The sequence below is a fragment of the Panthera uncia genome, chromosome C2 (assembly GCF_023721935.1).
Source record: "Panthera uncia isolate 11264 chromosome C2, Puncia_PCG_1.0, whole genome shotgun sequence".
Classification (NCBI taxonomy): Eukaryota; Metazoa; Chordata; class Mammalia; order Carnivora; family Felidae; genus Panthera; species Panthera uncia.
Genome location: NC_064810.1, coordinates 102,080,751 through 102,095,734, shown reverse-complemented (window position 1 = coordinate 102,095,734; position 14,984 = coordinate 102,080,751). Strand labels below are relative to the sequence as shown.

Below are 14,984 nucleotides of genomic sequence, written 5' to 3'. Positions count from 1 at the left end.
AACTAAAGTGGAAAATGTTGTAAAAAATGTCTTCATAAAGAATAAAACTGGAAGAATTGATAGTCTGGAAAAGCTAAATAACCTGGAATAAGGACCATATTTAGAACTGAAGGATAAAAAATTCATGGAGAGAAGGGAGAAACTGGGGTAAAAATACAAGCAATGATAAGGGACTAGTGCAGTCCTCTGGTGAGAGGCAGATCAGAAAGAATTTGTAGGGCAGTCATTTTCACATTCTGCTGCCCTTATTCACGTTAGCAGCTGTCAGTTTTATAAACAGTACAACTTAACATGGACATTCTGAACCAAATTTGTCACCTAAGGGGCCTGAATTTAAAGGGAGTATTAAAAATTAATGGAAATGCTAGGTTAGATCTTAGGGAAAAAATACTAAATCTATCTTCTCTGTCATTGTTGATACTTGACACGATAGTCAGCCCACAGTTGCTTCTTGTCACACTGGAATACAGACTTGACAAATCTGTTTTTCATCTTCCTTCAATTTAGGAATTTGGATTTTAAGGCTGTCAACGTGCACCTTAATTTTGCTTAAAGGCATCTAAACTTTTATTACTGTACTTATATTAAAAAACATTTTATTAATGTGTTTGAAAAAAAGTTTGTAGGTAAACTTTTAAATTTTTTAAAGTATGGGTCTTTTATGTAAAAAAATTTTCCTAATGTTTATTTATTCTTGAGAGACAGAGCTCAAGTGGGGTAGGGGCAGAGACAGAGAGAGACAGAATCTGAAGGAGGCTCCAGGTTCTGAGCTGTCAGCACAGAGCCAGATGCAGGGTTCAAACCCATGACCTGAGCAGAAGTCAGACAACCGACTGAGCCACCCAGGCACTCCTCTTTTATTGCTAAGTAATCTCTACACCCAATATGGGGCCTGAACTCATGACCTCAAGATCCAGAGCTGTATACTCCGCCAACTGAGCCAGTTAGGTGGACCAATGTGTTTATTAAAAGGAAGTTTTCTCCTTTAAATGTTCAAAATGTCAAGTTGGCTAGGTATGGATTTGCTAGTTTGGGAATACTGAAACAAACATCTGGGCAAATTTTTCTTTCCTAGTCAGTATTAAATTACTGGCTGATATTTAATGGATTTTGCCAATTAGTAAAATAATCAAGAAGAGGTACAAAAATTTACCAGATTCCCTGACCTTCAAAATAGTCAATTCAACCTTTATACCTATGATGTTAACTTTTATACTTAGGTGAATAATTCACCAAACCTCAAAAGTTACTTGTGACTGCCTTTGATTCAAGCTAGGTTGGCCTGTTTCTAGTTCACCTCCTTAATATCTACAATGGAAAGTTGTTTTGAAAACTCAAAATAATTTCAAAATTCATACTCAAGCTTTTACAAGTGTTAGCCATTCCTCAAAAGTTAGAAAAAGCTGCATCATTTTATGCATTGGTTTACAAATTTAAATGAACTTAGAACAATGGCTGAAGTGCAGCTTCTAATGACAAGGGAATTGAGATAAAGCTTTCATCTAGCCCTTAGTAGCTGTGGGACTCTTGGCAATCATTTAAAATGGGGGGGGGGGGTGCGCACTAAGATCATTCATTTATACTCTGAAATTCATGGACTCCCACAGACTCCCTAAAAAGCCGTTAGCTTCTGCATTTGGGAGTAAGCTGGTCCAGAGTTTTCATTCAATTCCAATAGGTGGTCCCAAACCAAACTTGCAATATATTAGGGGGATCACTTCCAAATTGTTCCAGGGTCTAAAGACCGATAGTCCTTTGTGGTAGGCAGAACTCTAAGACGGCTCCCAAGATTCCCTGGTGCACATACTTTATAATTCCCTTCCTTCAAGTGGGGCAGAATCTGTGAGTATGATGGATGTTATAGGTTGCAGCATAGAGCAAAAGGGAAAGGATTTTGCAGGTGTAATTTAGGCATTAATCAGTTTGGCTCTGAGATCAAAAGGGAGATTACCCCGGATAAGCCTGACTTAATCAGGTGAACCCTTTAAAAGGGGGGTTAGGGCCTGCTCTGAAATCAGATTCTCCTGCAGACCTTGAAGTAGCAAGCTGCTGAGTTCCACAGCTGAAATGAAATGGATTCTGCCATATAAGCATGGAACAGGACCCCCAACCTTGAGGCTGTGGCTCTGGCTGACACTTTGCAGCCTCGTAAAGCCTTGAGCACAGGATCTAGCTAAGGTGTACCTGGGCTCCCAGCGTGTGGAAACTGTGAAATAATAAATACATGTTGGTTGAAGCCAGAAATGTGTAATAATTTGTTACAGAGCAAAAGAATATATATCACTTCTCTTAAAATACAAAGCTTAATTTCTCCTTTTTCTTGAGGGAAATGAGGCAATGGAGAATGCAAATAGGGTGTTCCACAAATTACATTGATGTTACAATTAACCCCATCATTTTACAATGCAAGGATACCTTTAAAGAAACAAAAAACCTATGAAATGCAGTTACCAGGTAAGCCTAAACTAAGAGTTAAACGGTCTTCCAGGGTATTTTTAATCATTAGTCAATAATTTTAGTTATACAAAATGCCTGGTTTTGGTTCAGAGTAATGTGGAAAGTACTAATTCCATCAGAACACAAAACAGAAAGGAAAAAATATCTTTAAAGATATATTTTAGAGTAGGGCTACTCACACTTCTGTAATAGAATATTCTTATTTTATGAGATGGGCTCAATGCTCCAAAAGGCAGTTTAAGATGTGAAAAGTCAAGAACGTTAGGGCTTAGTCCATTAGTCCATTTTTTCCCCTCACCATAAATAACGCTCTATGTTAAAAAGGAATCAGTAGAGAATAAAACAAAGAGTTGTGTTTACGTTTTTTTAATGTTTATTTATTTTTGAGAGCGCAAGCAGGGGAGAGGCAGAGAGAAAGGGGGACAGAGGAGCTAAAGCAGGCTCTGTGATGACAGCTGAGAGCCTGATGAGGGGCTTGAACTCATGAACCGTGAGATGATGACCTGAGCCAAAGTCAGATGCTTAACCAACTGAGCCACCCAGGCGCCCCAAAGAGTTGTGTTTAAATTCATAAACTGTGGTGAACTGTTAACTGTGCTGAAACAAATTTCAGACCCTGAAAAATCCTTCCAAGAATTCTATTAGAAAATCAATGTCCTATATGAGACCATAGGTAGAAATGAAATATTTAGGTCATCAGGTAGCCCTTGTATTCAGATGTTGATATCATCCACAACTAGGAGGTATTATAGAAATAACTATTTTATAAAATCATTTGGCTTCTTATAACTTTACTGGCTTACTCTGAGCCAGATTTTTGCTTACTAAGAAACATGGATGATACACAATACCGTTATGTTCACCTTTTGTTAATTTAAGCCTTCTGTAAAAAACAAGCTTTGTATGTAATCTGCCATTTGGAGCCACGTGTTGAAGTTAAGAGTATTATGTAAAATACAGTTCAAGCTGTCTTTCTCAGTCCGTTTTGCTGGAAGAATGAAGAAAGGTCAAAATCTTGGGTTGGACAGCAGAAGCAAAGATAGTGTCACCTGAACAAATCCAGCGGGTTAGAATATTACTAAGTCTGTACTAAAAGACATTTCTTCTGTTATTCTGGTTCTAGGTCAAAAGCTTAAGGACAATCTAAAACAAGCCAATCAGTTATACTCTTAACTTTACATTAATATATATGTAATATAAAAAATCCAAACAGCACACACACACACCCCATGTAAAACATTGCTTTAAGTTTTAATGTTTATTTCCCCAAGACAGCCTAGCCTGCATTCTACTTGGATAAATTTTACAAGCTAGTTTTCTGCTGCTTCTAGTTTTAAACTTTAACCATGTTTCTGATGACAAGGAATGCTGCAAAAATACTCTAGTTCAACAAAGAGTTATGATCACAAAATAATTTTTATCCATTCTACAGTGTTTCAGAATTACCAGTTGATTTTTAAACACAAAGTAGATATAGATGCTAATGGTGGCTAATCTGGTATGTTTCTTATAGCAAACTGTTGTTCATGCAACACTTGTGCTCAAAGGGGAAGGCACAGGATTTCCTACAATGAGCCACCTTATAAAGAGTTCTTTTTGTACAAATTAATTTATGTCACATTTAATTTAGTGTGCATAACCTCAAAACTGAGGTATTATTCCAATTTATAAAAACCACTTGCATAACTTTTATGCAAGTTTTAAAAATACAAAGTTTTCTCCCTAAAGTGGCTCAAAATAGATTGTTCATGGCTGCCTACATCTAAGATAAAAAGATTCTAAAACAATTGAACAGATTAGGCATATTATTAAAGGTGTTCAAACCATTACTTGATTTGTACATCTACTCAAACCTCTTCATCGGTCTTTATTCAGCAGTACATATGCACCAAATTCCATTTTAGAAGTTTCCATATCATTTTCATAGAAAACAAAGTTTGAAAACAAGTAACATTTAAACACAGCACGGTACTCTACCACAACTGAAACTTTTTTCTTCTTCTTCTTTACAGGACTCAACAAAATCTAAAAATGAACTATGCTGTAGATTTACCTCATGCAAAGATCTTTATGTTATCTCTGAAAATGAAAAGGATGGCTTTTTAAAGCACATTTTACTGTTTTATACTATTATGGTAACTTGTGTACTGCAACACAGTCTATTTTGAGGGAAATTTATGATTTTTTTCATGCAAAAATCTACACAAATTAGTTTTGATGATATGGAAAGCTTTTCATAGCATCAAACATTCATCTGGTGCAAATGCACAGGGAAACCTTCCTGAAAAGTTTTCTGACTTGAGAAGCAACTAAAAAGCCATACTAGGTAAAGTAAATAAAAACTAAAAAGAAAAAAAAAGGAGGGTGGGTGGGAAAAGGGAAGAGGGGGAATAGAAAACACAGGCTGCAGAGTAAACCAATGTCTGCTGCTAAACCGGTCTTTGTTTTCATGTCCAGTGTACATTAACACTTATGATCTCACTTTGATGATTTACTAGGTTTGTTATCAGCCCCCTGAAGGCGAATCAAGCTTGCATGCGTTCACATACAGCACCACAACCATACTCTCGTACACAGTCACTCCAGGACTAGGAGTCTGCTTCATGAGTGAAGAGCCCTAGATTTGAAAGATGAACCTGACTCCCTATCACTGAGCCAGACATTCATTCAACATTGTCCATTCACACATTGCTTCATAGCAAGGCCTGGGCTCGTTTTCCTTTGACTTATATGGGCATCATATCCTCTTTTATGCTTACAAGGCTTGAAGATGACAGTACTGCACTTTCCCCTCAATTGATACAGAGTAAGTCAATGTTCCTTCTCAGGCACGGAAGATCTGTGACCTGTAGCCCTTTTTACTTTGAACAACCTAAATAAGCATTCATGTAAAGTTTTCGTTACATTTTGCCACTCATTCTCACTCGCACCCACTCGCCATCTTGACCTCATTTGGGCATTTTCTGTGATTCCAAATGAAATCTTCACATTTTCTTTCCCGATTTAATGCAGCAGCAGATCCCATGAGCCAAGCTTGATGGATCAAACCTTTTTATATATATGTATATATATATATATATCTCAGTGCTGCATTGTACCTAACTTCCACAACATCTTTCTAAAACTGGAACCCTTCTGTTGGTACATTGGCAGATGAATTGAAACCAAATGTTCCACCTTGTATTGCCTCTGGAACAAGGCTAGGATCTTCATCAATCTAAAGGAAAAGAGAAAACGCAAGTGATAATTAGTTTTAAAGGCTATATAAATAGCATTATAGAAATATTCTCATTTCCCATAAAAAAAAGTATGAGAAAGATGAGGAGAGTGAACACTGTCCCACCATCTCTTTAGAAAGCTGAAACATTTTGGGGTGTCTGGGTGGCTCAGTCAGTTGAGCGCCCAACTCTTGATTTCGGCTCAGGTCATGATCTCACGGTTCGTGGGATCGAAACCTGCTTGGAATTCTCTCTCTGCCCCTCCCCTGAGCACACACTCTCTCTCAAGATAAATAAACTTAAAAAAAGAAAAAAAAAAAAGAAAAGAAAGTGTGAATATTTTGTAAAGGCTTTTTTCTTAAGGGACATCAAAATGAGAGGGAACTTAAGAGAATATGCAAGATAGGTATCTTCCAAAAGAGTGAAATATAAGAAATTAGAGATGGTCTTTTATATCTCAAACTGAGATGTATAATTTCTCTTTTACCTGGGCAAATAGATAAAAGTTGATGACTTAATTAAAAAAATTAGGGGAACCTGGATGGTTCAGTTAAGTGTCCAACTTCGGCTCAGGTCATGATCTCACAGTTTGTGAGCCTGGAGCCTGCTTCGCATTCTGTGTCTCCCTCTCTCTCTGCCCTCCCCCTACTCACGCTCTGTCTCTCTGCTTCTCTCTCAAAAATAAACAAACATTAAATAAAAAATTAAAAAAAGAGAAATTAATGCTGTCACTTTTGCAGAGTAAATGTAATCTTTAGATACTTTTCTACTAGCAATTGGAGACAAATGACCTTTGGGCTTAAAACAGTAAAATAATAGCTATGCTATAATGAATAAATAATATTCTATATGCTCTATAGCTAAAGGTTCTTTTTGAAATACCACAAAATCACTGATTTACAGCACAGTTCCTATAAATACGCATTTGATTTGAATTATTCTTTTCACAATGTAAGAGAGTAACAAATAACTTCATGTTGAGGTATTAGAAATCATAAGGTCTTGTGTGTATCTATTTGCAAATTAGGACTTCCAAAAATCCAATTCTAAGACATGTGATACAAGATACCCTTAAAAGAGTATGTTTTTCTGGATTTTAGTTCTGATTTATTTAAATGGCATTACATTCTAAACAGAACTTAGCTTGATCATCTGTAGGTAAATAGTCTATAAATTTTTTTCCCAGTATTGTTTTTGTCAGGTTAATGTTCAAACCGTATATACTTAACAAAATGTTTCATTAACACTGAATTTTTTTTTTTTTTTTTTGATAATGTGGAAAGGTTGGGGGTATTATGACTTACTTATTCTTTGAAAAGTTGAGAATCATCAAAAAAAAAATCCACTGGTGGCTGTATCTAATTAAAAATTTTTCTTAGAAATTTTATTTATTTTTTTAATTTATTATTTTTAATATTTATTTATTTTTGGGAGACAGAGAGACAGAGTGCAAGCAGGGGAGGGGCAGAGAGAGGGAGACAGAATCTGAAGCAGGCTCCAGGCTCCAAGCTGTCAGCACAGAGCTCGACATGGGGCTAGAACCCATGAAGTGCAGGATCATGATCTAGGCCGAAGTCAGATGCCTAACCGACTGAGCCACTCAGGTGCCCCTAGTTAAAATTTTTAAAGGAATAATTGCTTTTAGGTTTATTTTTCCAAAGAGGCAATACTGAAAATAAGTTAATACTTTAATTTCAACTACCACATACTGACAAAATGAAGATACTTTTGTATACTACACTTTACATTATACAGTAACTTAACTTTCTCAATGATTTATTGTTTCCATTTTATCTATCCTCATATTTATTTTTGGTCACCTACTAAAAATAATAGTGACAACATCTTTAAGTATGGGTTAACTAATTCTTGTCATAAACATTATAGAATATACTAGTGTCACTGCTTTGTTTACAAACATGTTATGCTATTAACTATAAGGATATCAAGTGAAAATAAATTCTGACTTGTCCAGTGTTAAAAAAAAAAATCCTTATCATAACTCAGTAGCAAAAAGACAACCCAATTAAAAAATGGGCAAAAGATCTGAGCAGACATTTCTCCAAAAGGTACACACATACATGAAAAGATGCTCAATATCACTCGTAATTAGGGTAATGCAAATTAAAACCACAATGAGATATTACGTCACAGACATTAAAACAGCCATCACAAAAAAGACAAGAGTTAACAAACGCTGGTGTGGATATGGAAAAAGGGAAACCTTGTGCATTGTTGGTGGGACTGTAAACTGGTACAGCCACTATGAAAAACAGTATGGAGGATTCCCTCCCCCCAAAATTAAAAATAAAACTACCATATGATTCGGCAATTGCACTTCTAGGAATATATTCAAAGAAAACAAAAACACTAACTCAAAAAGACATCTCCACCTCATGTTCATAGCACATTATCTACAACAGCCAAGGCATGGAAATAATCTAAATGTCCATCAACAGATGAACGGAAAAAGAAAATGTGGTATATATACACAACAGAGTATTATTCAGACTAAAAGGAAACCCTGCTATTTGCAGCAACATGTATCAACACTGAGGGCATTTAATGCTAAGTTAAATAAATCAGACAGTGAAAGACAAATACCATATGCTCTAACTTATATGTGGAATCTAACAAAACAAAAAACAAGCTCATAGAAAAGATCAAACTTGTGGTTACCATAGGTGGAGGGTGGAGGAAGAGAAAAGTGGAGGAAGGTAGTCAAAAGGTACAAACTTCCAGTTATTAGATTAAAAAAAAAAAAAGATACTTTACAAGCAAACCTTTCAGCATCACTGCAAAATAAGAACATTTCATTCTATTTTTAACTATTAATGTCAATAAATATGTAAAAAAAAAAAAAAAAATTCCTTATCTTTTTTTGCCCTTAGAACTAGTACTACATTTTAATGCCCTGAGGGACTTAAAAAATTTTTATTTTTATTTTTTTTCTTGAAGGAGAGAGAGACAGAGCATGAGTGGGGGAGGAGCAGAGAGAGAGGGAGACACAGAATTTGAAGGAGGCTCCAGACTCTATGCTGTCAGCACAGAGCCCAATGCGGGGCTCAAACCCACGAACCCCAAGTTCATGACCTGAGCCGAAGTCGGACGCTCAACCAACTGAGCCACCCAGGTGCCCCTGAGGGACTTCAAAATACTAAAATATTTATGTTCCTGGAGGTGACCTTACTACTACATACTTAATTCCATTCCAAAAAAATATATACATGTATGACCTGCTTACTATATTTCTAGATTTATGTTTATACATAAAACTAAGAAAACTATAAAATTATTAAATACATCATCTGAAGAGAAGAACTGGTCAATGATCTCATAGGCCAACTTGTAGATGTCTTCATTTTCATGATTTTGAAGCTGTTCAATTTTCTCCAGTCCTGCAAGAAATTTTATGAAGTGAAACAACGGTAATATTTAAAATTCAGTAACAACAACAACAAAAAATTACATTACTCTTGGGACCACATAATCTCAATTTTTGGATTGCAAATCTGATTTTTAAAGAATCTATTCTAAAGGTGAATCTTAAAAATAAAAAGGTTTTATGCACAAAGATGCAGCATATTTATCTTAAAAAGTTAACAACTTGAGTGTTTAAACGCATGTAAATGTTTAAGCAAGCAAAGGGGCACCTCTATTCAGAATACTACATAACCAATGTGTATAAGGAATAACAACATGGACTGCTTTTGTTCATTACAAGTTAAAAGCAGATTCTCTCTACTTTCTAGCCTCTGTCAAGTTTTTATAATGACCATGTATAAAAATAATGAAAATAATGGTGATTAATAAATATGAATGTTAAGACATCTGTTAAGCATTATAGAAAATGATCAAGATGAACCACAGTATTTAAGGAGAAGCTTCCCTATAAACATTAATGAGTTTTTTAAATCATAGGCAGAAAAGAATATATAAAAAGTGATATGCAAATTGGGCCTTGTTTTGTTTGACAGGAGTAATAATTTTAAGGCTTCTGAAATAAAGTGAAATTGCCCTTTCATGAGTGTTCTTCCTTTATTGCTTACAAGGGAGAAACTGTTATGGGCTCATTTCTCACTCTATACACACTTTGTGGGCCTGCACTTCCAAGTGAAAAAAATTTAGCTAGGAGGCCTGGCTAGCTCAGTCAGTACAGCATGTGACTCTTGACCCCAGGGTTGTGGGTTCAAGCCTCATGTTGAGTATGGGGATTGCTTATGTATAAAAGCTTAAAAAATAAATAAAATCTGAAAAGAAATTTAGCTACTAAGATAGGTGACGACCTGCAAATCTACAACTTCATTTCTTTTCTGAGCTTTAGATGCATAGAATTAAAACACCTGTATGATAATTCCACCAGACGTTTCATGGGTACTTGAAACTTAAAATGTCCAAAACACAATTTGTTATTTGCCTCTCCTCAACTGAATTGTTCGATCTACTGTATTCTTACTTGGTGATAATAAACAACGTGAAATCTGAGAGAAAGCCCAAGTTCCCCTTTCCCTCCATACTCTATCATCAAATCTCAAAACCTCAAAGTCTATCCATTTCTTTTTTTTTTTTTTTCAACGTTTTTTATTTATTTTTGGGACAGAGAGAGACAGAGCATGAACGGGGGAGGGGCAGAGAGAGAGGGAGACACAGAATTGGAAACAGGCTCCAGGCTCCGAGCCATCAGCCCAGAGCCTGACGCGGGGCTCGAACTCACGGACCGCGAGATCGTGACCTGGCTGAAGTCGGACGCTCAACTGACTGCGCCACCCAGGCGCCCCAGAGTCTATCCATTTCTTGATGTCATCATTTATTATGGCCCAACCGCTGTATACTTTCCTAACGGGCTTCCTGCCTCTTGTCTCCAATGGTCCCAATCTCCCTGCTATCCATGCTCTATTTAAATATACCAATCCCCCAGGTAAAATCTTTCAATGGCTTGTAATACCCTGGGGCAGAATCCAATGGAGAAGCCTAAAAATACAGATTCCTGGCCTTACGTCTAGTGATGGAGGCAAGGCTCTGATCTACATTTTAATTTTAATATATAAAAATAAAATTTTTAATAATTACAATGTTTACATGGTAAAAAAAAAGTAGTAAAAAATTTTTTAACTATGTTTAATTTTTCTGGTACTCAACTTCCTAATTAGGTTCCCTAACACTATTCTCCCTCTTCTGTTTCTAACTTGATAGTTAGGCATTATTTTTCTGTTGCTCTAATTGTCACGTTAGTAACTTTAAACATGCTTTTCTTATTAAATTCACTTTCAAGCCTCTGAACTCCACACCAAGCAAACTGAAGATTTGGTTCTCCTACTCTTATAGTTACTTCTCCTTTCATTTACTTCTCCACTTGTCAGAAATCCCTTTCCTTTTATGCTCATCCACGTTGGTAACATTTACATTTTGTTCCATGGCTACACTTGAGACTTCTATGTTCTATCTAAATGGCAATTCTAAGAGTTGAAAGCTAAGACATGCTGTTTACATTCTGGGTGGCTCTGGCACACAGTCACGTTTGGGAACCACTGACCTATAGAATAAAGAATCTGCTGTGCTACAGAGCTTCTGTAAGACTGCAGACGCCTGGTGATTGCCTGTATCTACAGCCTCATCTTTAGGCAGCCATCTACCCCGTACTTTGTGATTCAGCAATACTGAACTACTTATTATTTGCTGAATGCTAGGTCTCACCTCAGACTTTGCTCATGGTGTTATCTCTGCCTGGAACACCTTTCATCCCTTTTTACTTTATTAATCCTTATTCATCTCTCAAAATCCAGCTCAGGTGTCACTTCCTGCTTCTTCCAGGATGGATAAGGTATTTCATTTTGCTGTACATTTCTATTAGGGTAATTAGCACATTAAATCAGTTCATATTTATCTCCATGACTAGACTACATGCCTTGAGGGCAAGGGCTGTGTCTTGTTTACCACTGTTTTCCCAGTACCTTAGCACAGTGCCTGTTCAATGCATGGCAGCAATTCAATTACCTAGGCATATGCAAGAAGCTGAGCAGGACTGTACATATAGAATATAGTATTTACTTTATTCTGTTACTTGATTATCTGAGAAAAATACAGAAGTGCTACATTAGTCAGAAAATAAAAGTAGTTACAAAAAGAACATTAAAATGTGAAATAATAGCCTATAACTTACCTCCACATTCTTCTATAAGATTGGCTATGGTTTCCGCCTCATCTTCAGCCATTTTTAATATATTACTTAGTCCATCAAGTACTACTTGCACAACTTGTGCATCTTTTACAGTCAGCAAGTTGCAAAAAGGTGGAATAACATTTTGTTGGATTAGATAGGCCACCTGAAGAATAAAAACACCATGACATAATAAGTGAACTTTGTGTACCAAATGATCTCACTGAAATAATTCTGACTTTAAAATTTTGAGTAGGAAACATGACCTCATCTTTCAGGTTATGTTAGACTACATTAGACTATTTTATGACTTTATTGTTAGATGGTTTTATTATTAGATTCCTTCTCTTTTAAATGTAGTGTTTACTTTTCTTGAACTTAGAAAAAAAGTGAAAATGAAGGAATCACTCAGCTTCATATGAAACATATGCCATAAAAAGTATTTTCTTCAAAGATCCTTTCCTCTCCTTTAAGATTAAGAAATAATGAAATCTGTTAAAAGGCTGGATTTTTTTAAAGCTACAATCGTTTGTTGTTGGAGTATTCAATGTGAGAGTGCTACAACATTTAGTGCCCTCATAGCCACCTTCAATTCACTATTCAATTGGTTCAATTCAATTTTCACAATATTTTTCAATCATTTTATATTTTGTTATGCTGTTATTACCATGTATTATTACTTATATTCTGCTCTGGATTCCTTGCTCACCACCAGTCTACAGCTCACTTGTGACAATTACCAGCTTATTGTGTATCAGCTCTAAATTCACCCTTTTTACCTATCTGTAAAACTTATCTGAAACCTTTAAAACTCATTTTATTCTTCTATTTGGCACAATGTTAACCTCTGTCACCCACACAACTCTAGAATGAGTGCCACTTTAAATTTTACAACCTAGGCACCTCACATTCCTTTCCCTAATTTCTAGTCTCAGCTTTTTGGTTTTGGTTAGTTCCCTGCCTTCCTTGCTTTGTCTGCTGCTAAATTTTTCTTGTTGTTTGCTTTCTTTTTATTTTTGATGTTCACTTGTTAGGAGAATCTGTGAAGTTGTTTCAGTCTGCCCTATTAACCTAAAAAGTCCTATTTTTCCCTAATACTGTTTAAAAATAAAAAACCAAAATCTTGACTACATGTGCTTTGATCTTACCATGGATTAGAAAATTCTTAGAGGCTAAGATGGTATAAAGAGAACACTTCTCATCTATGAAATATAACTAAAGGAAGTCAAGGTGACACTTTTATATGGGGTGAAAAAAATTACAGAATGCCTGTTACCTTGCTATTATTTTAAATTAGGATTTAACTGAAATCTAAATCTTAGAATTATCTGTACTGTTTTATTTTTACCAGTTTTGAGAAATAAATAAGAGCTGAACTTACTTGATCTTTCCTCCCACTAATTGTTAAGTTACTTATGGCCCAAGCAGCTTCTTTCTGAGTGCCAAAATCCCCCTGTAAAATCAAAGGATACAAACTTAAATTTAGGATATTGGGAAAAAATGTTGTCTGAAATTATTTTCAACTGTTTATTTCCCCAGGTTTTCCTCTAGCCTTTCTATATGCATATATAACTTTTAAAAGAACTTTTTAATGTCTATTTCTGAGAGAGAGAGAGTACATGCACAAGCAGGGGAGGGGCAGAGAGAGAAGGGTACAGAGGATCCAAAGCAGGCTCCAATGCTGACAGCAGAGGAGCCAATGAGGGGCTTGAACTCATGAACCAGGAGATCATGAACTGAGCCAAAGGCGGGTGCTTAAGTGACTGAGCCACCCAGGTGCCCCCATAATTTTCATTAAGAAAAGCTTTTCAACTCAATTTGCCCTAAACAAATGTAGACTCCCTTTTGCAGTCTCTCCTAGCAACAAACTGACTTGATTTTACTGTTCAGTTAGATTAAATGAAGTCAATGATAAAAGGGAGGGGAATGTGCATTTCACTTTAATCAAAGAAATGTCAAGTTAAATTATCCTTTTAAACACAGTTTTAAAAATGATAATGTCCACCATTAAAATATATTTAAAAATCATTTAACAAGTCATACATATGATTTAGCAATATACTTAGTAATACTTAATAATATGAAGTTCTCATAGGTGAGAACCTTTGAGAATTTACCAAGAAAATAATTTAAAACCAAGTAATACTATGTATCTTTCTATATATTGTATTAGAAGCAATACTAGTCAAAAAGTAAAAGCCACTAAAATTCTCAACAGTGAAATAACTAATTACAATAAATCTAAATGGAATAATAACCAGTTATTAAACATAAAGAAGACTAGCGGGGCATCCGGGTGGCTCATTTGGTTATGCGTCTGACTTCGGCTCAGGTCATGATCTTGCAGTTCCTAAGTTCCAGCCACTTGTGAGTTTGAGCCCCATATTGGGTTCTGCGCTGACAGCTCAGAGCCTAGAGCCTGCTTCAGATTCTGTGTCTCTCTTTCTCTGCCCCTCTGCCACTTAAACTCTGTCTCTCTCTCTCACTCTCAAAAATAAACGTAAAAAAAAAAAAAAAAAAAAGACTAGCAATCTGGAAAAATGCTTGTAATTAAGAAAAAACTTATGTAAATATGAGGAATAAAAATTAAAGTTGCAGTGGGCATCTATTTTTATACATCAGACCGATAAAATCCAAATATCTGTCAGTGGTAGGAGTGTAAAACAGTACAATCTTTACAGACAGAAATGAATATTATACAGCAAAATTTACATATATGTCTATCTGTAATTCTAGTATCCCCTCGTAAAATACTGAAAAAGAAAAAAAACCTTAATCTTAGAAACATCTCAAATATCATAAAATAGTAAGGTGATTGAATACATTATAGTACATCCATATAATGGAGTATCATACGTAGGTATAAAAAAGGATTAAAGAAGCTCTCTATATAATGCTATGGGAATGATCTCTGGGATACACATTTTTTAATAAAAAAAAGCAATACCATCTGTGTAAGAAAGGGTGGGAATAAGCAAATACAAAAGCATTTGCTGATATTTAAAAAGAAACAATAGAATAACCCCAAAGCTAATAAAGATGATTATCTGTAAAGAAAGGAAGAGTATGTGAAAGAAATGGAAATTAGATCTTTGTGTATGTACTTTTAAAACAAGGCATACATTTTTTACCTGGAAACTATATAACCATTT

At 35.5% G+C, this 14,984-nt stretch overlaps 1 protein-coding gene across 2 annotated transcripts in view; it reads right to left on the bottom strand.

Annotated features, from left to right (window-relative positions):
* Nucleotides 1-3,689: 3,689 nt before the first annotated feature.
* Nucleotides 3,690-14,984, bottom strand: part of KPNA4 (karyopherin subunit alpha 4) — a 68,140-nt gene continuing 56,845 nt past the window's right edge. For both annotated transcript variants that reach the window (XM_049628624.1, XM_049628625.1), the window contains exons 14-17: nt 13,214-13,285; nt 11,836-11,998; nt 8,979-9,073; nt 3,690-5,674 (exon numbers count right to left, since the gene is read on the bottom strand). In XM_049628624.1, the coding sequence (XP_049484581.1) occupies nt 5,576-5,674; nt 8,979-9,073; nt 11,836-11,998; nt 13,214-13,285 (429 nt within the window). In that variant the 3' untranslated portion in view covers nt 3,690-5,575. The remainder of the gene's footprint in view (nt 5,675-8,978; nt 9,074-11,835; nt 11,999-13,213; nt 13,286-14,984) is intronic.